This window comes from Parasteatoda tepidariorum, chromosome 3 (genome assembly GCF_982258835.1).
Source record: "Parasteatoda tepidariorum strain Cologne lab strain chromosome 3, Ptep-v5.0, whole genome shotgun sequence".
Lineage (NCBI taxonomy): Eukaryota > Metazoa > Arthropoda > Arachnida > Araneae > Theridiidae > Parasteatoda > Parasteatoda tepidariorum.
Window position 1 is genome coordinate 6,860,327 of NC_141757.1, and position 26,440 is coordinate 6,886,766.

The following is a 26,440-nucleotide window of genomic DNA, read 5'->3' on the forward strand; positions in this document are numbered from 1 at the left end:
ATTTTTTAAAAATTAGTATAATTTAAAATCTATTATTTCTTATTTATTATTTATTTTAAAAATTCAAAAAATTTTAAATGTAACCTGTTATAGAAATTTTTTGATTTGTAGTCATAAGTTTAGATCTATCTTCTTTTGAAATAGAAAGAAAAGATACGATTCTTTCTGAGAGTTTTTTCTTCCCTCAGAAGAATAATAACGCTAAGCAGAAAGGGGTTAAAGAGGTAAAAGTCATGAAGTCATTGAATTAGTTTGACCACTAAAAAGGAATACCATGTATTATTTAAAAAATATTAGATTCCAGATATAACGGCAAAAATTTGCTTGAGGAAAATGCATTTTTCTGTTATTAAAATTGACAAAGTTATACGAAAGAGGACAAATAGGAAGACATTTTCATTTATGTCTGATAATAAATGCAACAAGTGAACATCATTTCACTTAATTTTGCTATGGACAACAACCAGCAAAATTATCTGCGTATATAAAAATGAAAAATTCTCCAGCTATTATCAGCTATATTGACTTATACTTCAAATGAATGTATACTGTGTAAAAAATAGAACAGTGTGCGTGTACGATCAGACCACTGTAGAAAACTTCAGAAACTAGAAAATGTGTGAAGGAGTACCCAGCCAATAAGATCACCTCAGTACTGATAAGATGGTAATTGAATGTAGAAGGTGAGCTTACGTGATGTTGCAGAATGAAGATATTAAAGTTCTACCCGAAGGTAACCAGCTGAAAAAAGATGGTTCGCAGTATTCCGACATAACTTCTGAAAATTGTAGAATTGGAATAGTGGGGGATTGACCTCCGGGCCTTTCACATATTCACGCCATTGTGGGACAATGTTTTAAAATATATGAATGTACTGTTTGAAGACATGTACGAATCCAAAAGAAGGGTCAAGACATGGAATCAATGCTCTTCCCAGATGGCGTACTGGAGAGCTGTGTTCGCCAAAACTAAACGCATGCTATGAGATTGCTCTCGTAGAGAGAGATTGTTGCTGCTGTTGTTCATTTACGTCGCACTAGAGTTGCACAATGGGCTATTGGCGACTTTCTGGGAAACATCCCGGAGGATGATCCGAAGACATGCCATCAGAATTTTGATCCTCCGCAGAGGGGATGACACTCCCGCTTCGGTAGCTCGACGACTTGCGCGCGAAGTCGAGCACTTTACGGTAGAACAGTTTAACGAGGACCCATACCGCACGCCCTCGGCCCCTACGCAGGCTGATCCAAGTGGTCACCCACCCGCATTTTGATCGTAGCCAGTGATGCTTGACTTCGGTGATCTGCTGGGAACCGTGTCTTAACGATTAGTCCACTGTATTTATATCAAGGAAAGCTATAAGCTAATACACTAAAAATATCAAGTTCCATATTATGAGTGTTTTACCAACTTTTGCTGTGGAATTGAAATTTAGCCTGCTTGTTTTAAATTTTATATATATATTTTTTGTGTTCTTTTAGTATTAATTCGCAGTAATTGTGTTTTTACAATACTGAACGTCTATCAATTTATGAATTTACAAATGAAACTGTATCTTTCCTTACATATTTTGTGAACAATTTATTTCCTGGCTCAAAGTTTGTATAACAATTAACTCGGGAAATTTTTATTAGTCAGGAATAGCATGGAAAAATTAATTTCTGCATAATATGCGTTAAAAAAACTTTTTTTAAATTCGTAATATGAAATAAAAAAAATTATCGTAAGCGATTAAAAAAATTCAAAATTGTGATTTTTATGTATATAGTATCTGTGTATGATAAGCTGCATAATGATAAGCTCTTCTCTCTCTTACATCGGAGTGGGAAAAAATGCTTATGATCTTTCTATTCCTATTTATGAATAATGAAAAGTAAAGAATGATGAAGTGAAAAATTTGGTTTCCTTTTTTGTATAAATTTTTGTTCTATTTTTTCATGCAGTTATTTACTACTGTTTTTATTTATATATTTATTTTTTTACCAATGTTTTTATTTATATACTTATTTTTTTAAGGTAACGCTTCTGTTACTTTAAATTACTAATATGTATATTTATTAATTTTAAGTATCTCATAGAAAGATATTAATATTAGAGAGGTATGTTGCAGAGAGCCCGAAAAAATTCAGCCAAAGGGAACCAAATTTTGATCCTCTTGCCTCTCCTCTTGCTGTCTTATTATGATATGTATATTGATATATATGTTTTCAGAAAATCAGATTACATTATTTTTTAATTAAGATCCTCATTTATGTCAATTATTTAACTTTAACATTACAGAATTACTAATTAATGAGATTAATTACTTAATTTTAGAATGAACCCAACTTGGGAAGATCCCATTCCTGATGAAGATGAGGATGAAAGCTCTTATGAAGTAAAATCAATTTATTATTTTTTTTAGTTTAATTCTTACTGTTTTTTTTTAAGTGTCTTATTAATTCTTATTTATCCTATTTCATTTTTTGTTTCAAACAAATTATATTTACTTTTAAATGTTCTAAGAAACAGATCTTGAAATTAGTATTCTCCTATTGTACTGTACATCGGAATGTATGATTGATAGTGCAACAAAAGGGAAAAAAAAGGACAACCCTGAATAACTTTTGATTTAATGATTGGATCTTCACCGTTTAGGACTCATTCGATATGATTAGAGAGGGTGATTGTATGCTAATTACTTAGTGCAGTGATTGTTGATTAATTAGTGATATGCTAATTAGTTAGTGCATACAATCTCTTAAGTTATGAAATTAGATACGAAAGCATACTTTCTCTGAATAAACATCAGTCAATTTTTTCTTCCTTCAGCGGATTCAGATTTCTGATCTCCAAAATATAGGGGGTAGTCGCAATCGGGGAAATATGGTCCCCATAGTTTGGTCAGAAGAATGATCCAAAGTTTGGACCCCATAATATAAATTTTATTATCTCGAATTTTTTAAGCGATTTGAAAAATTTTTGCTTTCAATTATGAAATTTGGTAAAAAAAATTTATTTTAGTAAATATTTATTATTTTATTGAATGATAGATGAGAAAAATTTTGAATTGTTAGGTATAATTTTTTTTTAGTCATTTTAAAGTATGTAATTTTACATAGAATACAAAATTTAAGCAAAATTGGTTCAATATTTCGTGAGAAATCGAATTTTTAGAAAGGCGTATATATAAAATTCGATTTCAGAACTATTCAACCAATTTCGCTGAAATTTTATATTTAGTCGTGCAAAATAACATAATTTAAAACAATGTAAAAAAATTGTTAACAAAGTTGGCCTTAAAATGCATAAATTTTTAGTATTGAAAAATTTTATTTTCTAGACCATTTACCAAAAAAAAAAAAAAAAAAATGACTGTTAAATATGAAGCATTTATGTATATTAATTTATATAATATGAAACATATATATATATGTTTGTATACATAAGTACATAATGTAGTTGCCTAGTAGAAGGATAAAAACAGGTCTTAGGCAGGGAAGGAGGGCATAAAATATATTTATTAATTATTAGAGACAGAGAAAGTTTATCAAAATGCTCACGAAATCATTGTGCTTCTCGATATATGCTAGGGAAAATCTTGCAAAGTTAATCCGTAAAATGCTTCGTTTTAGGGAATAGGGGAAATCTTGGTAATTGTAATTTGTTTATTACAGTAGAGAACCAATTATCCGGGATGCTCGGGACCATCGCTATCCCGGATGTCTGAATTTCTCGGTTTTCTGGATCGACCAAAAAGTGTCGTTAATCAATGTTTTATCGAACCCGAATTCCAAGGAAAAAGTGTCATGCATAAAGTAAGAGAAAAAAAGAAAGGTATTCTTAACTTTGAAAAGAAAAAAAAATAGTAGAAGAATAACATTTAAAAGAATAAAAAAATTTGCAAATTTAGACAAGAAAAATAAGATTAAAAAATACCAAAATTATCGTATTTATTTTTTAAGAATAATTACAATTCCTAAATTAACTAATATAAACAAAACCAATGGTTAAATAACGCAATATATTTCATACCTAATTATACGGGGGAAATGATAAAATAAAAGGAAAACTTATTAATCTAAATAAAAACACTTGAAAATTATCGAACCGAAACGATAGTTAAAAAAGGCACTAGCATAAATATTGAAACCCGGAACAAGGCAAGATCAACGGAATTTAAAAAAAACCTAATGATAAAATTTATGAATAAAAAGAATTAATTTATTGAGTGCGAAATTTATCGTGAAAAGAAAAAAAAATCAAACATAGTGGAATCAGAAAAACAAAACTGCAATCTGCTTCATAAAATAATCCTATGTTTAAATTAATAAACTATTCTCCTTTTATTTATTTATTTTTTTGTTGATAAAAACACGATATTTAATTACAGCAGATGTGATTCCACATCAATAAAAACTTGCAAATGATACCGCACTTGAATTTATTCAGAAAAAAAGATTTTATTTTTATTCATCAATGTCAAATAGATAAATATATTTTTCTCTTTCATCTTCTGTTCACTGATATGGATGCAATGCATTTTCCCACCCCCCTCGTAAATTAAAGAGAAAACGAAATCAGCATATCACACCCTTCAGCTTGATTGACGGCCTAAAGGAGAAAATGAAACATTCCTCCCTTCCCTGTCTTCAAGGTCACGGAGGAAATGACGTTTCTCTGGGTAAACGGGGAAAAAAATTCTCCCCTTCTTTACATTTTCCTCTACTCAACTTCAAGGATGAGTTCATTTCCGCTTTTTTTCATAATCGATCTAGTTTAAAATGGCGGGAAAACCAATCAAATTTCCCCCCCGTTTTCTGGTTTCCCGGTTATCTGGATACCGGATAAATGGTTCTCTACTGTAAATAGGTTGTGCTATTCCCACAAGAAGTAAAGGGAAAAATCTTTTGCTTTTAATTAATGCATACTTGAGCCCAAAATAGATTTAAGGACAGGTTGTAAATTAAAAAAAGTGTGAGAAAGTGTTTTGATTAGAGTAATAAATTAAGGAAGGGATTTATAGAAAAGAAATAACATAAAAAGATTATTTGAAGCTTTTTATGTTACATATATATATATATATATATATATATATATATATATATATATATATATATACACAGTCGGACCTCTATTTAACGAAGTCGCTAAATCCCGAAAAAAAGTTCGTTATATGGAAAATTCGTTAAATAGAAAATCATCTTTTGAAATACTTACACAACGTAGAATAGGTTTTAAATTCATGGATACTAGAAATAATTAAAATGGCAATTGATGCACCTTTATCTTGTAATTTTTTTCTTTAATAGTCAGGCACTTTCGCTTCGACATTTTGCAGCCGTAAGAAAAGCAACAAGCAGCACTCTGATCAGCAATCTTAAAACAGGAGCTCTACCGAGTGAGCAACGAGAAAGTTGAAAGTTTTTCTAGAAAGGAAGTGAACAATGGGGGTGGAGATAATAGGACATGTCAATAAGGGACCAGGGACCACACACTTTGAAAACCCATTCCTTTTATCTTCTCTGCTCATTTCCTATTCAAGGAATTTGACCCTTTCCCCCCTTTTCTAGTGGGATTGCATTTCCTGTATGAAATGCAAACAAAAAGGGAAAGGAATTTTACAGCTTTCTCTAAAAGTTAAGGGGATGCGAAAATCAGTTCAAGGTCATTTCCCGCATAAAATACGTTAACGAGTTAATAATTTTCTCAAATATTTTGGGAAATGGGGAAAGTAGATCTAAAAAAAAATTCGTTAAATAGAAAATTCACTTCGCTATTTAGAAGTTATTTAACGAAGAAATTTCCAAAATGTTCTTGGTTCCACGAAAAAATTCGCAAAATAGAGAAATTCGTAAAATGGAAGTTCGTTATATAGAAGTCCGACTGTATATATATATATATATATTGTATACATATATATATTTATGAAATAGGATTGTTTTTTTTTTCTTCAATTAGCTGCTTCATTTTTAATGTTATTTTTATCTGAGTTACTCGTTAATTTTTTTTATTGAATTAATGAAAATAAAACAAGCTTTTCACGTAAAAGGAAGTTTGTTTTATTGTCTGCTTCTTTAAATTTTTATTTATTTTACTGGTGGCATTTATTTTATCATGTTAAATATTGTTTAGTTAATTAAAAGTCTAAACTAAAACTATCTTTAGTTAAAAACTTAATATTAATGTATAAAAAATTAATGCTAATTATCATTTATTTTTATTGATATGCTAATTATCATTTATTTTTATTGATTAAGGTATGTTTATCTTAGACTTATTACTCAGAAAAATATCTCTTGACTCTCCCAAGTCCTGACAATTTCGGATAAGAGACTTATTACTGTATTATGAGAAATGATGCCTACTGCAGTGATTTTATTATCTTAGTTTACTTTTTAATTTGAAACTTAAAGCTATCAATACTGTAAATAAGTGTAATGTGACCTGCAGGTATCGATTTGGTTTGAATTAATTTAATATTTAATTACCCCAAATGGGGGGGGGTAGAACCGTGGTGACATGGCGACATTGTCGCAGAACTTTACAGAGTTCTTGAAGAAAAATTTTCCATTTTGTGAAGTAAAAAATTTTTGGTTGCCTTTCTGCAGAAATTTGCACTTAGAAATTGTAATGTGACCTGCAGGTATCGATTTGGTTTGAATCAGGGTTGGGGTTTTGGACGTCCTAAACTGGTTTTGGACAGGACACGTGGGTTTTACTGTCTTAAACTGGGTAAAACTGTTCTAAACCGGGTAAAACTGTCTTAAAGTGTCCAAAACCTTGAACTTTGGTAAAAGGTAAAAATTCTATAGGTGTAACTATCATACACATAATAATTACATGTATCAATAAATATTTGATATTTTTTTATACAATTTACTATAACTTATAAAAAGAAAATAATATAATATAATAGGAAAAGGTTTATAATTTTTGAAGCTCCACAATTCATTGAACAACAAAAGTGAATACCTAATCCTTTAATTATAAATATGCTTTTAATACTGATAAATAATATTTTTGCATAAGGATAAGTATGGCAATATTAAAAAATAATAATTTTTCTTAAAAAAAAATACTAAATTTGTTCAAAAATTAACCTTTTATTTTTCACAATATTTTTTTAAAGAAATTTTATAATTTCTGCATCTGATGATAAAAAGGACATCTATTTTTAAAAAAATTGTTTTTAAATATAAATATATTAATTTATATAATAATATATATATATTTAATAATATATTTAAATTGAAAATACAACAGTTAGTTGATTTTGAAGGGCATAACATCAGTTTCAGTTACTGACACTGGTGATGTATCACCACTATGGTAAAAGAATTGAACATGAATGAAATAAAAGTATTCTTGAATAGTACTATAGATAAATAAACCTGTTTATGACGAACCAAGCACTTAGTCCCTAATATTTTAACCTGTATCCTGGCAAGGCCAACTTCAGTTATGTACTATTGAATGACAGGACCAATTGAACTTGATTACTGATTAATCTTCCTTTGTTTAAATTGAAGAGTCAAACAATATTAATAAAACTTTATACTTTTAAAAACGAATATTCTCTTCTAGTATATTTAATTATCAATATGTTATTAGTTCTATGTTTATTTTACCTCTTAAATATTGTTCAGATAAAATTGTGACATAATTTGAGTAAAGGGGTTTTGGACAGTTTTAGACTTAGGGGTTTTGGACAGGACGGTTTAAACCATGGATTAATCCATTCTGTCCTAAACCTTGCTAACCCTGGTTTGAATAAATTTAATATTTAATTACCCCCGATGGGTGACATGGCGACATTGTCACAGAACTTTACAGAGTTCTTGCAAAAAAAATTTCCATTTTGTGAAGTAAAAAGTTTTGCTTTGCCTTTCTGCAGAAATTTGCATTTAGATTTTGAATTGTGCATTTAAATAATCACTTTTTGAAGTGTTCCATTTATGCTGATATCATAAATCCATTTTGATCGTATTTTCTGCTCTTATTGATATTAATTTTCCCATGGGTTTTAGTTATCCCGATATATTTCAGGCGATATAAGAAATTTGAATTACGCATTTGATAATTTACTTTTTAAAGCAATGATTCTATCGATTTTTTTGGCAGTCATTGCTTTTGACTTCCACATAATTTTTACAGCACGATATTTTTTATTTATTGCAGCAATCAAATCTTAGAGCGAAAAGTGCATTTGAATAACTCTTTTCTGAAAGGTCTGATTAACGTGATTTTGTCGTCTATCTGTTTTTTGGTAATTACTGCTATAGATTTCACGATATTTAATTATTTTTTTGATGTGATGATGATTTGCAAAATGAGTTAAAGGAAATAATTAGTGCGTCCCCCCCCCACAAAGTTTGAGAATATTGCCCGTAATATTAGATTCAAAAAAATATTATATAGTCAATAAGAAAATTACATTGTTTTTTGGTTTTCGGAAACACAGCGTATTTGTTACCTTAAATTAGTAGCTTACATTGTTATTACTGAAAGTATCTTGCAGAAAAATACTAGTGCTGAGAGAGTTTTATCTCAGAAATCCCGAAAAAATTCTGCCACTTAGACTTAACTACTTGAATATTTAACTAGAAATAAATTAATTAGATAGATTAAGAATTATTTTTATTAGTAGTCAGTTCTATATGAGGTTACTAAAAATTAGTGGTTAAATCCGAGATTTTATCTTTTTCTCTTTTTCAGGGAGGCTCTGCTTATGGTCGAGATGCAGTTATTTTTTTGATTGACGCGACATGGGAAATGTTTGAAGAAAATGAAGGAGAAACTCCCTTTCAATTGAGCTTAAAGGTATTTTATATTATTTTTGAATATTGTATATTATTCTTTTAATTAACTTTTGTAAAGAAAAGTAGAAGGAATTGATTAAGGTTACATATTTTTGTAAATGGAGTAAAATTTGAAATAAGATAGTTGTTCTGGCAATTCATTAAGTGTGCTTTTAGTGCAATTTATAGTGCTTTCCAAACCGGTTTATGGGTTTGTCCTCACTGTTGCCAACTGCATTGCAAAACTCCCCCTCATTTGTCACTCAGACTAATGATACACTTTTTAATTCAGTATTTAAACTTCAGAAGTTAAAATCCTCAATTTAAAACTTGCACTCAGCTGGGACAAAGATGACTGATCCGGGATAACCGAGAGCCCAGTTGGTCTAAAGAATTTTTGCTTAGGGCAATTTTCAATTTTCAATGCATTCGGGTGGAGTTTTTAATACGCTTGCATAGTATTAATTTCCAGTGGAATATATTAGTTTTTTGTTTACTCAGACTCTTTGTATATGCTGTTTATATGTTGTATAATTACTTTATTCTAGATGGTTTTAACTATTTTAGAGTATTTTTACTTTTTTGCTTTTAAAGCACTTAACCTAAAAAACCCATCAATGTAGAATGTGGAGCTTCAGCCGAGCAGTGGCCCTTTAAAAAAAATCAGTGTACATTCTACAGTGCAAATGTGCACTGGGGAGTGGCACTCTGGGACTTGACCTTTAAAAAAACGTGCATGTAAGTTACAGCCAGCAGTGGCGTTTAACATCATCAGTGGCATTTAGAAACATCAATGTTGGGTAAATTGGGCAAATGGAAACTTTGCTTCATTTAATTATTGAAAATAAGCCGGTTTCCAAACAGTTATTATTATTATTATTTTTTTTTTGAGCTAAAGAAATGAAGCTTCAAATGAAAAAAACAATGTAATTACAAGGGTTGCCAGGTTATTGTTTCCCATTGGTCAGTTCCATACAATTGAAAAATAACCGTAAATCCATTTTTTTACTGTTCAAAAAGGGCACCTTGAAATGGATATTTAAGTTATGTTGTTTTTTTGTTCAATTTTAATATTAGGGTATGATATTTTCTGTTTGCAAATTAAAGATTTAAATGGTCTTACGTTGAAGCAGAATTTTAGAAAACTGCTTTTTGAAAATTTTTTCTTTTGCTATTAGGACAAAAATGCCAAAAAATCGTAACTTTGAATTTTTCTATCGCTTGCATTTGGATGACTTTTCAATTGCAAAACAGAATACGTGTAATAAGAGTAACCACCGATTCGCTCATTAAGTATGTATTAAAAGTTAAGAATTACTTTGTGTGGTTGATTTCATGCTATTTAACCAATAAATTTAAAAAATATTATGAAAAAAAGTAATTCTCGAAATTTGAACATAAAATTCAGGAAAACATAAAGAAGTTGTGTAAAACACCATCATGAACATTTATCCAGACACCAAAACACAAAATCTATGATCTTTTTTTCTTTTAAGAATTTTCTTTAGAGGAATAGAATACCCGTGGCAGAATCACCGCGATATTGTTGCAGAACGTTACAGAGTTCTTGCAGAAGGATTTTTCTTTTGAAAGTAAAAAACAATATACTTATCTTTTCTACAGAAATTTACACGTAACATTTGAATCATACTTTTAGATAATTGCATTTTCGGCAGTTGTTGATATTGATTTTCTCGTGGTTTTTAAATATCCCAAAGTATTTTAGACAAAATGGAAACAATTTGAATCATGCATTTGAGTATTTACTTTTTAAGGCAATAATTCTATTGAATTTTTGGCAGTTGTTGCTATTGATTTTTCCGTTTTTAAATCAGTTTTTTTATATATTATTTATTACAACAATATGATCTCGAAATGAAAGATGTGTTTGAGGAGACCGATTCGCATGATTTCGGCATCGATTTTTTACCCACCAATTACTACTACAGATTTCATGATTTTTATTATTTCTTTTATTTTGATGATTATTTACAAATGCAAAGAAGGAAATAATTTGTGCATCCTCCCCTCAACAAATTGCGAGAATATCACCCGTAATATTAAAATAAAATATTATTACATGTTCAATTAAAAAAAATATATATGTTTTTTTTTTAAACACACTGCTTCTCTCATTTTAAATTAGTAACATTTAAGTTTGTTATTATTAAAAGTATCTTGCTGGAAGATATTAGTGCTAGAGAGTTTAGTCGCTGATAACTCGAAAAATTTCTGCCATGAGGAAAAGAATTAAGTTTTTCTAAGCGATAATGCAAATTTTTCAGAAAATATAAACTGCCAATTTTTGTGCAGTATGATTTTTATTTTAAATAAATGTATTGAATTTGGATGAAATAGCTCAGTGAGTAAATATGTTTGGTTCTTTTGCCCTTTCTAAACAGCAAGTTTGATTGTGTTTCAGTCAAAAATCTTGATTTTTTTAAAAATTATTTTATATTGTATCCATTTTTCAATTCCTACTATTGGTTCACACTCTCCCTATATCTTGTTCAAATTTTTAATCGTTAATAAAATACTTTTTATTCATCTCCACTCAAGTTCAAATACATTTCTTTTAAACTTGTAGTGGATGACAATTAATGTTAATACAGTTTTTTCAAATATCAACTTATTCATTAAATGTAATTAATTAATATTAGTTTTATATGGGAGAAAAAATTGTAATTTTTTAATAAAAAGTAACCAAAATAAAACTTTTCTCTGTTGACTTAAGTAGGAATTGATTTTATATATTTTTTTTAATGTTATTTGTTTATCTGTAGTTTTAATTTATGCTTTCTATTAATTTCGTTATCCTAAAATAAATATATTTTCACTTTGTTTAGTGTGCTCGTACTACCTTAACTAACAAAATCATCTCTAGTCGTAAAGATATCATTGGTGTTGTTTTGTTTGGAACAGTGAGTATTTTATCTGACTATTTAAGATAAGAAAAAAATTATGAAAGTTGAAATTTTTTTCCCCAACAAACTGTATATCGATATTTGATGCAAGTACAGGTTTGAAAAATTATGTGAACACTGCTATATTTTTTTATAAAGAATACTAGGAGGCTTCGTCTCCTGCTCGCTTGCGCTCGCCAACCCCCGGAACTGCTTTCGCAGTTCATTTCGGATTGCTTCGCAATCCGATGCTCGTTTTACACGCTCATTGGATACGTTCTTAACGTCTAGCTTTTGTATACTTTTTTGAACACTGAAGTTCCGAAAACTTTTCACTGTAGAAAATTCTAATCCTGTGCATTTCAATATTAACTTGAAACTGAAAACAGTTCGCATATTTTTCTTAATCACACTATTCTAAATTTCAGTTGTTGAGAAAAGTAACTGTTGTAAGTTTTGTTTTAAAGTCTTTCCCACCAGAGGGCTAAAACCATATGTTGTAAAACAATATATAATAGTACTGAACGCCGGATGTAAAGCATCGGCTTCGATAAAGATAATTTTGTGAGAATATTCTTGATAATTCAGTGAGAATTCACCCGATTAGACATATGATACTCACTACATGCTCTTGCGCGCCGAAGCCTATCAATTAAAACGTATTAGCGTTTTATATAATATAGATTAGCCATATGATGCTCACTACGTGCTGTTGCGCGCCGAATCCTCTCAATTAAAAATTAAAACTGTTGCCAACGCGAGAAAAGAAATATCGGTGTTTTTGATACATAGGTATTAGCGTTTTATAAAATATGGATTTAATGAGTGAATTTTAAGAATATCCATGAATGTTTGTTGTTGTCTATTATTATGCTCTATTGTTATATATGGTTATAAATATTTTTCAGGATAAATCAAAAAACTCTAGAAACAACACAGATTTTAAACACATTTATGTGTTTCATGATTTGACTGAACCAGGTGCTGATAGAGTTTTGGAAACAGAGGAGTTGATGACAAGTAAATTTTGAAATAGATTTTGTATATGTATATATATATATATACCCAGTAGCAGAAAGTGCCTAAAACTGTGACGTACGTCGCAGAACAAACAAAGTCCTGCAGAACAATTTGTATCTTGAATAACGGACAGCATTTTCCTGCGAAACGCGCCCACTTGCCTCCGGTAGTCTTGCAGAACAATCCCCAACCCTAATCTCATACATTCTTCTGTAGACCTGAAGCTTTAAAATCTTCCCCTCATAATTTTGCAGAACATTTCCTCTCCCCTCTGTCAGAAAGTATGTTTCAAGGAGTTCCTCTGCCAGATTTGCCCGTTAGCTTCAAAAGACTACGATCCGTCTTAAATAATTCTGAGCTTTCTATATTTTCTTCAGATGCAATGCAAATGATAAACTGCATTAATTCCATGTTGGAGTAGTTTTGAAAAAGTTTAAAACATTGATATAGTCATTAACCGAATATGAAAATTCTCTTTAGCTTTGATCACTTGCTGTTTCCCAGGAATGATGTTGCTTTAGAAGAAGAACATTTGACACCCTGCACAAATTACAGCACATTTATCAGTAATCTATCTTTGCCATTCTGAGGAAGAAATTAAGGAATTAGCTTTTGGCTATAACATTTTTATAAAATGAGTGTATCAGTTTTTAGCAGACAGCAGGAGAAATCGATCACCACTTTTATGAAGAGAGCTTCTAAAGCAAGCCGTTAAAAAATTTAAATTCAAAGATTTCCAATTTCATAAATTTTTACTTTTATATTTTTCATTCCCATTTCAGAAGCAATTTGTGAATCGTGGGGATCCACGATTGACAGAATTGTTTCTATAAGACCAAATGCTTTTGATGGAGATGAAGTAGTTGGAACAACACACTAGCGAATGTTTGTGTTTGTAAATGGTGCACCATGTGGGCACTTGTCCCTTCGAAGGAGTTTTAAGGCAGCCCTTATTTTAATGTTCGGACCTTCTTATAATAGGCATTTTATTAATAATTCATCATCGTCATTAACAAAATTTTGTACTCCAAAAGTGATTGAAAAAGTAACAAATCAAGAATGTTTAGCTTGGTTTAAAAACGAATGTAGTGTATCTGAGTATGATCCTATATTTTAATAAGTGAAAATGTAGTATTTTAATGTAATGTGTTGACTTTTTTTCGCTGTGAAATGCTTGCAGAACATTTGAAAATATTCTGCTTATGGGTATGTATATATATATGTAACACAATAAAGAGAAAAAGGATAAAAAAAGGAAGAAAGTTAAGAAAAATAATAGTTTTTTTTAAAATAAAAGTTTTACATATTTTTTTAAAAATATTTTATTTTAGTAATTTTTCTTTTCATAAATCTTTATATTTTCCATGTTTTCTCTATATTTTTAACTTAACTCAATCAAAAATATAAAGACAAAACACATTGATGTAAAATATAAATTTATTAGAAATGTGCTAGAACAAAATTTATTCAAATTTAAGCATATTAGTAGTAAAGACAACTTAGCAGACTTTCTCGTAAAACTGTTAAGTGAAGAAATTTCCTTTTTTTAAAAAAATCATCTTTACAAAGTATTTATATTTCTTATTATGACTATAACTGTGTATATAGCTAGGGATGTGACTGATATTCGATACTCTGCCTATTCTGACCTTTTGCCAAATATTTGGCAAAGTATTTTTCAATAAATTTCTATTTCCTTTTGAATAGTCTAAAGAATGATCTGAAATTGTATTTTTTACTATACATTACACAGATTAAGTTTTTACTCATACTAACAAGGGAGACTAGGGAAGTGTGACTCGCCAATTTTGAAATAAACTAGTGGAATGTATGCATTATGAGGAAAACTAGTGGGATGTATGCCTTATGAGGAAAACTAGTGGGATGTATGCCTTATGAGGAATAATTTTAGGGGACAACATTCATTTTGGCTCATAGAAGGTCCTATGAGAGATAAAAAAAATAATTCAATATATAGAAAAATCTGTATTTTATGTTAACTAATATGCTATGTTACGTAAATTTGAAATATTAGATTTTTTTAATTTCAAATTTCCCACCGAAAAAACTGGAAAATATTTTTAAAAATGCAATTTAATTTTATGCAATCACATAAATTATTCCAGATTTTTTTGCAAGATCTAACAATATGAAAAAAATTAATTTTTTATAAATCACATTTTTGGATGTTACATAACCTATACTCACAAAAAATTCCAACAGTTTGGGAAAATGCGTTACAAGTTATAATTGTTCAGATGGTCATATAAAAGTTTTTTTTGTGCTATGGCATTTTTACCTCCTTATCCAATTACAAACAATAAAATACTTTTTTGAAATTTTTTTTTACTAAAATTAGAATAATCGCTTAAAAGCATTTTAGTTTCTTTAGGTTTAAGAATTAGAAGCAAATTTTACTTTGGCTTTGATCTAGCTTTTTCTTCTTTTTTTTAAAAAAAAACTTTCATTTTTAACAATGCTTTTATTATTACACGGCAGTTATGAGGGCTTCTATTAGACTTTATTCCTTCTTACTTCTTTTCTTCTTCTTGAAAATACAGCAATTCAATACCTCAGTTATTCAGCTTTAAAATGTTCTTTAAAAAATTAATATCAATTTAATTTTTACTGTTTCACTTTTGTATATAATCTTTTGTTCTTATAGGCAATTTAATGATAGTGCAACATTTTCAAAATAGTTTCTTGTGGATTATATTTCTTTTATCATTTTATGGATTCTTTTCCCCCCTCCCAGAAAATATTACAGTAGGGAACCGATTATCCAGAACGGTCGTGACCATCGCTATTCCGGATAACTGATTTTTCCGGTTTTCTGAATCGCTACAAAAAGCCGTTTTTTTTATTGTTAAACCCAACTAAAAAAAAAACAATTTGGAAATAATCTTAAAAATTAGAAAAAATGATGAAGTAATACACTAATGATTATTTCCATTTCTATTTCTTTCTTTTTCAACTTTAAAACTTAAATTTTTTTTTATCAGTTAATTTTTTTATATTTTAAACACTTTCAATAGATAACTATTAAAGTTTTTTCCCCATGCCAATAAAATAGCTAAGTTTTTGGGTACAATAGACTGCTAGTCTATGTGTCTTCCTTCTCTGCGCTGCCTGTACCTCTAAATCTAATCTAAAATAGCTAAGTTTTGATGAATTTTTAATTATGACTAAATATTAGAGGGACCAGAAAGTAATGTCATTTCAGTGCATTTGATATTTGTTTTCAAGATTTTATTTTTAATCAATATTGTATTCACCCTCGTTATTAACAACCTTTCAATGGCGGATCTAAGAAAATGAATTGATTTTTAAGAGTAATGAATATTTAATGCGCCAAAACCAAATTACTTCCGATCCCTCTAATACTTATTAATGATTTTTTAATATATTCCGTGACTTTTCAGCTGCACAATATTCGGTATTGGGCCAATTTTTTATTGCTGTCCAAAAGGTTGAGTATGTGGCCTATTTACTATTCGTTACATCCCTATATATAACTAATATATGTGCTAGTTAGATTATAATCATCACATATTTGAAACTAACATACCTTATTCAAAACATTTATCTTTAATTTAACAATGTTTCTTTTCTTTTCTTATTAGTGGATTGTCAAAACTTCACTGATAAATTTGGCCATTCCTATGATTTTTCTTTAGCTGATGCATTGTGGGTGTGTAGCATAATGTTTGCTAACTGGTAATCATATTTTAATTTATTATTTATGTATGAATTTATTTATTGATTCTTGAAATATTTCTATTTTACTCGCTTGTTTTCAACACCATTCCTAAAAGGGAAATCGGAAGTCGTTATGGAGAAATCTTCAGAGGAAGGCATTGGCCCACAAATTGGGATGTCTGGCCAACTATGATGATGATGTTTTATACAGAAAAATTTGTATTTTACACTATTAATACTGTACATAGGAGGGAAGAAGTGCTACTCTTCAAGGCAGATTCTCGTCTTATTAAAAATATAATACTTTATAATTTTGGTTTTGCATATTTGTAAATTTTGCTAGTTTCTGTGGAATAAGGCTTTTCTGTAAGAATTATATCCAAATGAAAGTTGGGAATGAATTTAAGCTTAGGAGTTGGCATGATAATTATTAAACATTTGGTTTTCAATAATATTGTGGAAGTGATAAAAGAAATCACCTAGAAGCCTAAATTAGCATAAATGAAGAAAAGGAGGTGAAGTATGAAAAAAAGTCAGCCTATCTAAAAAAAAACTTTAGCATAAAAAACTTTAATAACAAAAAATAGAGATTTAAAACTGAGTGAAGATAATATTAAAAAGAATAATGACTGACAATAAAAATCAAAAGCTTTATAAAATAAAACTAAAAATTTGTTTTTATAATGTTAGAGGGTTGCAAAGTTCAAATAAGCGTATTGAGAGATAACATGCCATTGAAAATTACCTCTCTTTCTTTGCTCAGTTGTATATGAATGTATTTCATGTTTTCACTGTATACTTTGCCTAAAATATATATTTTTAAATTTTCGGTGCTCATTCAAAGTATTAAGTTTTGATTAATGCTGTGATTTTAACTATGTTATTGTTTTTAAATGTTAGTTAGTATATATCAATATTAAAGAAAGACTTAAAATAATTTATTTTTTCATTGATGCATTCCGATTTATTCTTATTTACTCTTCATTGGGTAACTAATTGGGAAATAACCCACTTCCCGGTTTTTAAAATTTTATTATGTTGAACTTGAACAAAAATAACCATGATTTTATTTATTTAGTGTATAGTTTGAAGTTAATTTTAAAAATTTTAGCAAGAAATGTTTATTTTATCTTTATTATTGCTTTTAAATAATTATAGTTAGTATATATCAAAATTAAAGAAAGAACTTAAAATAATTTATTTTTTCATTGATGTATTCTGATCTACTCTGATTATCTCTTCATTGGGTAACTAATTGGGAATCTATTTAACTACCCTATTTAACTACCCTTTAGAAACTGATGATTGCAGAATTGTATTGGTTTTATTTTGTTAGAAAGAAACTAATAGAGAATCTATATACAGTCAGATCTCGATATAAGGTCATCCGCATATAAGGCCACTTTTCCGAAGTCTCGGTTCATTTTTAAAAAAAATCTAACTTTCTTTAATTCTTTGCTAATTCTGTTAAAAGTTATTGACTTAAATATTTAATTTCTTGCCGGTCGTTTTCGTTTGTATTCCCATTTTTAAAAAGTCATAATGTGTACTATTTATGTGCTTAGTTACGAACTGCTAATGAATCGGTTAAAAAGTCACCCCACTTATAAGGTCACTTTTGCGATATCCCTTAGAGTGACCTTATATCGAGGTCTGACTGTAATAGGGATTTCAGATTTGATTAAAGCCTTGTATATTTGAAATGATACTTCTAAATCGAATAAATATACAGCATCAGTTTATTTGTGAAAATTAAATTAAGTGAATCAAAAGCAAATTTAGAATTTTCCTCTTCCATCCTTTTTAACAGTTCAAAAGACCTCATACAGTGATTCTTAACCTTTTTTTTTGTTGCAGCACACTTTTAACACTTTCAAAACTTGACAGAACACAAGGTAAAAAATAAGTTTAAAAAAAAGCAGTTGTTTATTTACCTATTAAACATTGTATAAAATAGTTTATGATAATAATTTTGAATTTGTTTTAACTATTTTTAATTGCTAGCTTTTATTTCCTTTTAAAATTTAATATTCAGCTTTCTTTTTTGTTAATTTATGATTTTAATAGTCATTAAATTTCCTACTTATTTTAACGTTTTAAGATTGTCAAAGACAGGACTATCACAGACAAAGATGTTTACGCTGTTAAAGATGTTACACCCCTACGATTGCTTCACAATTATTGTCGTTTCTAGGCAGAAAACATTTTTTCTACTAAAGTTAAAATTATTCGCTTAACATATATGTAATAAAAGATATTCTGTTTGCTTACTCTTGTACCTCCCACGTCCAAATCTTATTATCTATTAGTATTATAAATATTTAGACCTATTGATAAGCAGAAGTAATTTTTCTAAGTAATCAGTTTTTAAAATAACAATTATATTGTTATAACAATATATAGTCATATCATTTTATCGTTCAAACAAATTTTATGAGTTCACAACTGTAATTTAATATTTTCGCTTACCAAATGGTCAAATGTATTAAATACTATATTTTTTTTGCATCTCATTGTGCATGAAGCTGATCATTAAGTTATAAATCATTTAACAGATCTCTTGAACTGAAATTTATTACAGTATTCACAACTATAATAATTGTAAAACGGTTAATAAGATTTGACTACCTTTTTAGCTAACTTTATCTTAAAATCTAGCTCAGAATTACATTATAATAAAAAATACTACTATTCTCTTAGTTTTAAACTAAAAAGTGAATAAAAAACGTAATAATAGGAAAATAACTTTAAAGGAAAATAACTTTAAATTAGGGTTACAAAAATCTTTATAGAAAAACAATTCCTTTATGACTTTTATTAGTTTTATGCTGATGACAACCAAAACAATATGGAAATGAACGAGGTGAAACTGGATACTACCTCGTGATTTTCAGGCCAATAAAAATGCACGAACAACAATGTAAAGTTGGTACACCATCATTAAACATACCCAAAACAAAATAAAAATTTCAACAAACTTAAGCTGGTAAGTTTAGTTGTAACAATTCAGCAGACAGCATTATTAAAAATTATTACTTTTTCACACTCATGTGTTCTCAATTTTGCTTGGCTGTTTTGTACGTTATTAACCGCAAGTCTTCTGTGATTGGCTATGTGTTATCATTTCACTATCATCTTACATTATATAAAGATAAATATATATATATGTGTTATATATAATATTACATATATATATACATACTTTTCTTTAATTTAAACTTTACTCGCAATAAAAAAACATAATTTTTGCCATATCATATCTAAAATTTGGTGGCACACTTCAGGAGGATGCCAACCGTGGAAGAAAATTTCCGTAGCAAATTATCTTTCTCCTTTCTGACTAATTTAAAATATAAAGTGTAGAAAAAGAGAGTTCAGACAAACCTAGAGTAAGCCACGAAATTTCAAATACTAAAAAAATAAATAAATTTAAAATATACAAAGGAAAATAAATTAGGAGCTAATAATTTAGGATTACGCAATGGAGAAGTTCTCTTCTAATAATTTGTTTTCATTTTAATATTTTGAAGTATTTTTTTCAGCAATTGAAACTTCATGACTTGCTCTTGATTTGCCTGAACTCACTTTTTCTTTCTTTTAAATTAATAATGAAGGAGAAAGTACATTTTCGACTAAAATTTTCTTAAAATTTTATTATACATCCTTTTAAGAATTTGGCAGCAAATCACTGCCTCATAATAACAAATGACAGATGCTGTGGGCCTTTTCTAGTTAAAATCCTTGATCTTTTCATAATTTCTTTGCAACAATCAATCTAATCCTGTGTTTCCTTTTCAGTAAGTACACTTTAGCACACAGAAGAATCCTACTTTTCACTTCTACTGATGATCCCCATGGTAGCAACCCTACTCTACAACTGCAGGCTCGTACGAAAGCTAAAGATTTACACGAGAGCAGCATTGACATTGACGTAATGCATATCAAAAGACAAAATACAATCTTTGATCCATCAAAGTTTTACAAGGTATCTGATAATTTTTCTTTCATTGCATCATTGGCAGTAGTTTTTAAAAAGTGCTTAAAGGTGCTTATTTTTTATTTTAATTTCTTAAAAGTTCTTAAAGGTGCTTTTTTTGGAGAGGAGTTTGTAAGAAGTACTTAATCTTTCAAAATAAGATTTTTCTTTGCCGTGTTGATCGCCGTCATAAAGTTAAAAGAAAGCCATATTTTCACAATTTTTCCTGCAATATTTATCAGAAACTAGTTATTTTATGATGATTACGTAAAGTCTTTGAAAATATTTTTGCATTTTGTTGATTTTATGTGTATAAATGAAGAACTTTAAATAATAGGAAGGAATAATTTGTATTACTGCACAGATCCTAATTATGTTTTTTTTTTTTGATAAGTGATTAAAAATATTTTTTGAGTGCTTAAAAAATGCTTATTCTTTGTTCAAAAGTCTAGCTCTGCACTCTGATAGAAGTGCTTAGAGAATTTTGAGATGAACCCCACTTTTTCTAAATGCAGGAAGATTTTTACCCATGATAATCTCCATGTAATGTAAATGCGCGTTAGTTCCATCCGAAAAGTCCGCCACAAAGGCGAATTTCTCCCAATACTTGATCCTGAAGTTTCCATGTCTTCTGGGTTAGGTTCAAAATTACAAGGCTACTGAGTTGAATATTGTTAGTAGTAAATCCGAAATTGGGCCAGCTGTTCAGCGACGGTTATTAAATAAAATATGAGATATGGCCACATCAAAATATGGGAGGGATGTGGCAGCAATCTGAGAAATCTGGTCCCACTAGTTTAGTGGAGAGCACTCACAAATTAAAACCTTTTAATGTTTGCTTGCACATTTCACTTTCTCTATAGAAATTTTAAAGCAAATCAGAAATATTCTGTAAAAAATTAGAAAACTTTTTTTTCAAGGATGATTCTATGCAAAAGTAATTTTTAATAATTATTTTATTCAGTAATAGTTAAAAGGATTTGAAATTGTAAGATATTCTAATCTTTTTACGGAATGAAAAACTATATAATTATAAATGGAAAATTGCATTTTTTAAAGAAATCAGTCAAATAGTTTTATGGCATAAAAACTTTAAAATATGATCTTCTTATAATTGTACAATTCTTAAACCAATATCATTGTTTTAAATTTCTTTTTTTTTTTTAATTCCTACTATTAGTTCAGACACTCCCTTTATTTTGTTCAAATTTTCAATCGTTAATAAAATACTTTTTATTCATACACTCAAGTTCAAATAAATTTTTTTCAAATTTGTAGTGGAAGACACTTGATGTTAATTCAGATTTTTTTCCAAATATTAATTAATTAATTAACTTAAATTTATTAATTTTAGTTTCATATGGTAGAATTTTTTTTTAATTATTTAATAAAAAGTAACTAAAATAAAACTTTTCTCTGTTGACCTAAATAGGAATTGACTTAAATTCTTTTTATATTACTTGTTTTTGTTGGTTTTATTCATAAATTTTTTTTCATTAATAACATTTTAGGACATAGCTTTGACTGCTGAGGATGAAGAATATAAATTTCCTGATGCTTCTGATAAGTTTGATGATTTGTTAACAAGGTGAATCATGCTTCTTAATCAACTCATTTTGTGAAACATAAATTTCTGAATATATAATTACTGTTGAATGGGTTTCAATCTGTCTTTTTTTGTGAGGAAAAAAAATCTAAAACCATATCTTATAGCGGGTTTTAAAATTATGAATTACATGCATCATTAAATCCATTTTTTTAAAGGAAAGGTTTTGTAAAAATTTTGTAAAATTCATTTGGACAATAATTATTAACTTTTCCACAGTTAACAACTCTTCTGCATTTTGCAGAAGCTTACTGCGCTTCCTTTGCCTTACTATGCTGCTGAGACTTGAATCTTCTTCATTTAGAAAACTTCTTCATTTACTTATCTAAAGATAAGCTCTCCTGCTTTGCTCAGATGATGACATCTTGAATTTTTGCTGTGCCTCAGCATGATCCATCTTGTAGGTCATTGATTAATACTAAATATAATACATAGTACAAAAAAATATTTATCTTTTATTTCAGGCTTATTTGAGCTAATTGAGTAAAAAACTATATTTGAATAATTATGCTATTAATTCTTGGAATAAGGAATAAAAGTTGAAAATGCCTAAAAGCTTCTGCATTTTCTGTAATTTTTTTATAAGTTTTCTGTATTTTTTTTAAAAAAAAATGTTTTTTCAGGTTTTATTTTTTAAATTTAAGTTTGAAGTTGTTAACAAACTCTGCTGTATGTAGGGTAGGCTAGTGTTTTAACAGCTTTATCTGATTTTAATCACAGTAAAGATAATTAGTTATTTTAAATATGAAACAAATATAAATAAATGTACAGATGAGGTTAAAAGTGATCAATCTTTTATGTAAATTATTTTGACATTAAGCCCCTTTTTGTTTTTGACAATTACAGTCAAAACTTCTAAATTTTGTGTAGAAAATCATAATCTATTATAAATATTAAATAATTATGAATGAAAATATGTAAAGTTGTAATTAATCTAGTTTGTTAAATTTAAAAAAAAAAAAATAACACTCCAAAGTTAACATTGATTAGGAAATTTGTTCGACAAACTGTACTAATCATTGAAGATAACTTAAACACCTGAATTGATTGATTTAAAAAAAAGGCACTAATTTGATCTTTTATAAATATTAAATAATTATAAATTAAAATATGTAAAGTTGCAATTTACCTAGTTTGTTATTTTTTTTAAAAAAATAGCTCACTTAAATTGACATTGATTAGAAAATTTGTTCTACAAACTGTACTAATTATTGAAGATAATTTAAACACTTGAATTGATTGATTTAAAAAAAAAGGTAATAATTTGATTTTAACTCATTGATTATTTAACATTATTGATATTTTAACATTTGATTTTAATATTCATATTTTTGTACGTTATCAGGGAATATATATTATAATCATTATTTATGGATAATGTCCATGTACGTATAAGTATTAAATACAAATATTGAGAATCAAAAAGTATTTCTCAATTGAGATCAGACAATTATTGATGACCACTTGAGTTTTACTTGAGCTAAAATATCCATCTAAATTGTGGAATTAAGGACTTAAAACCAATATTTAGAATAACAGTTAACATCTCACAGTTATTATCTGCAATATGAAATGAATAGTTATAATATATCAAATAATAATGATATTAAGGTATAAATAGTACCCTGTTTTTTTGAAGGAAAAAAACCCAGTTAATTGGAAAAAATTTTGGCTATATTTTTTATAAATAATGTTTAATATGAATCAAATTTTTATAATGCAATTATGCACTGACTTTTAATAAAACCTCTCCACTGACAAAAAAGAAACTTTTCCTAGTTTTTGACAATTCTTATCAAAAATTTGGCAAAAATTGTCAAAAACTTGAGTAAGTTTCTTTTTTGTCAGTGGAGAGGTTTTATTAAGTTATGGTCTTTTGTATTAAGGTCTTTGGTTTTTTGTAATTGGTCTTTTATATTAAGTTTTGATTTCAAAAGTTTTTGATGTGCAGTGTCAAAAACCAGTTTTTGATGTCAAGAAAATTAGCCGTACTTACTAAACTGTTAAATTAAAATTAATTGTTCAAAATACTTAACAATTATTTCTTTATTTTATTTCATCCTATCAGAGTGCGATGTAAAGATCACAGAAAGAGGCCAATGGGAAGCTTGCATTTTACTCTTGGTAGTGATGTAAAAATCGCCTTTAAAATGTACAAACTTGTGGCTCCTACTTCTAAATCTGTTCCAGTAAAATTGGCCAAAGAAACTAATGCTGAGCTTGTCTCTGTTACAAATACATTCCTAGGTGTAAGTTTTTATTATTTTTGTTTATTTCAGAAGATAGATTTAAAATATGATGTTTTATGTTGATGATTATTGTAAACTCTCAAAATATTTATTCCTCCATTTCATTGTATGTTTTTTAAAATATTAATTTGTTTTTAATAACTAATTTGTTTAACATCTGTTAAACGTAACATTCACTAAACCAAACTAATTTGAGGTGTGGTCTTTTGTATTGACTGCATTTATTTTATTTATACCTGGCATATTACTTTGTTTTTGTTAGATGTATTTAAAATAGTCCCACATTCAAACAGCTTTAAGTCTAGTTAATTGGTAGTAAGATTCTCATAAGCTTTGCACTAGTTAAGGTGACATATTTTGTTTATGATGCTGTATTGGCTAAATGATAATATAATTCAATAAAAGAAGTGACAAACAAAATCAATTTGGTTTGATAAAGCCTAATAACTGTAATATTTTTCTTAAAAATACAACTTTTTAATCTGTATTATTTAGCACTTAAATATTTTTATTTACATTCATTTATAGCACATTCAAGTGCTTTATTCAATGTTACATTTCAAAATCAATATTCTGTATTACAAAAATTCTGTATAAATCCCCTTAATATTGACCCATAATATTCAAATTGAGCCATGTATTATATTATCCAGTACTTGTATACCCTAGCAGAGGAAATAATTATAGGCCTATTAGGGGGCCTACACTATGGCCCTATAGGTTACTATGTATTTAATAATAGTGTGTATAATAGCGTGTGAAATGAAGAAATTTGATGTCAATATTCTGATTATTGATTCTGATATATTTTTGATTATTTTACAATTTAAAATAATCAAAAATATAATAATAAAAAGATGTTGCACTCTAATTGCTTTCCTTGAAGTGGTCATGAAATTATTAATGATTTTAGTCTGCTTTTTAGGATACTGGTGAAATTTTATTACTATCAGATTTAAAGAAATATCAGGAATATGGTGGAAGGAAAATTTACATGTCTGATGACGAGGTGAAGCAGATTCGCTATTTTGATGATCCAGGTGAATTAATTTACTCATTTAACAATAACAGCTGTCAAAATGATTGCCTTAAAGTACATTTTTTTTCAATTTCTACTATTAGTTCAAAACTCTCACTATATCTTGTTCAAACTTTCAATCATTATTAAATACGTTTTATTCATCCATTCAATTTCAAATACATTGCTATAAGCCGTTGTCATGGAAACTGTGTTGCTCTAAGATAGTTGGGGGCATGAGGTAGCAAAAACAGAGAGAAAGTGGCTAATATTGGCATTAAAGAAAACAAAGCGCCGATATATATATATATATATATATATATATATACATATATATACATATATATACATATAATATATATATATATATATATATATATATATATATATATATATATATATATATATATATATATATATATATATATATATATATATACATATATATATATATATATATTTTACCAAGAATGTTACTAAGATTTTGAGCAAAATACAGAAAAGAACAAGATTTTTTTGGAGCATTTAATAATGATTGATTTGAGATATTAATTGTAAGCTGATTTCTTATTATATTTTATGATTAAAAAAAAAAACAGATTTTTTTATTAATAATATTTAACTAAACAAAACTAATTTTAAGCAAAACAAAATTATATTTAAAAAGAAATTTTTTAAAATTAAATCTAAGTAAAAAAAAAAACAAAAAAGACCGCAGAGGCTCATAAATACTTTACTTTAGAAACTTATTTTTGTATGCACCCTTTTTTTTTTATATAGATTTATATTTTTGATTCATCCCACATTGGTGTTTTGTGGGGGAACGAAAAGGTTTAAACATCATAAAACTTCTAAAACATGTTTCAAGATGCACATTTCTTATTATACAACATTTATTTATATTTGTACGCACATTTAAAGTGTAATTAATTCCAGAATAGCGAAGAACTACTTTTCAAAGACGTAGTATTACACTTCCTACCTTTCCCTGCAGTGCCAACTTAAGGTGAAACAAAGTATAAAATACTAACATTTATATAAAATTTATCATATTTGCTACCAACTTGACTAAGTGTATTAAGGCAGTTAATGGACAATTAAGTCATTTAATAAAATTTTAGTAATATTATTGAAAATTTTTTGTACTTACTTAGAAAACTATTTTCATGCTTTAGGCTAATACAAGCAA

The 26,440-nt window shown here is 28.0% G+C and overlaps 1 protein-coding gene across 5 annotated transcripts in view; it reads left to right on the forward strand.

Annotated features, from left to right (window-relative positions):
* Positions 1-1,386: 1,386 nt before the first annotated feature.
* The window catches only part of Irbp (Inverted repeat-binding protein), a 36,261-nt gene continuing 11,207 nt past the window's right edge, over positions 1,387-26,440 (forward strand). Inside the window, exons 1-10 of one of the 5 annotated variants that reach the window (XM_087158679.1) lie at positions 1,387-1,598; positions 2,317-2,377; positions 8,698-8,802; positions 11,627-11,701; positions 12,592-12,703; positions 16,327-16,420; positions 20,201-20,387; positions 21,890-21,966; positions 24,053-24,233; positions 25,159-25,273. In XM_087158679.1, the coding sequence (XP_087014805.1) occupies positions 2,318-2,377; positions 8,698-8,802; positions 11,627-11,701; positions 12,592-12,703; positions 16,327-16,420; positions 20,201-20,387; positions 21,890-21,966; positions 24,053-24,233; positions 25,159-25,273 (1,006 nt within the window). In that variant the 5' untranslated portion in view covers positions 1,387-1,598; position 2,317. Of the gene's footprint in view, positions 1,724-2,316; positions 2,378-8,697; positions 8,803-11,626; positions 11,702-12,591; positions 12,704-16,326; positions 16,421-20,200; positions 20,388-21,889; positions 21,967-24,052; positions 24,234-25,158; positions 25,274-26,440 lie in introns of those variants that run through there. The other 4 variants (XM_087158677.1, XM_087158676.1, XM_087158680.1 and 1 more) reach the window with 4 other exon arrangements.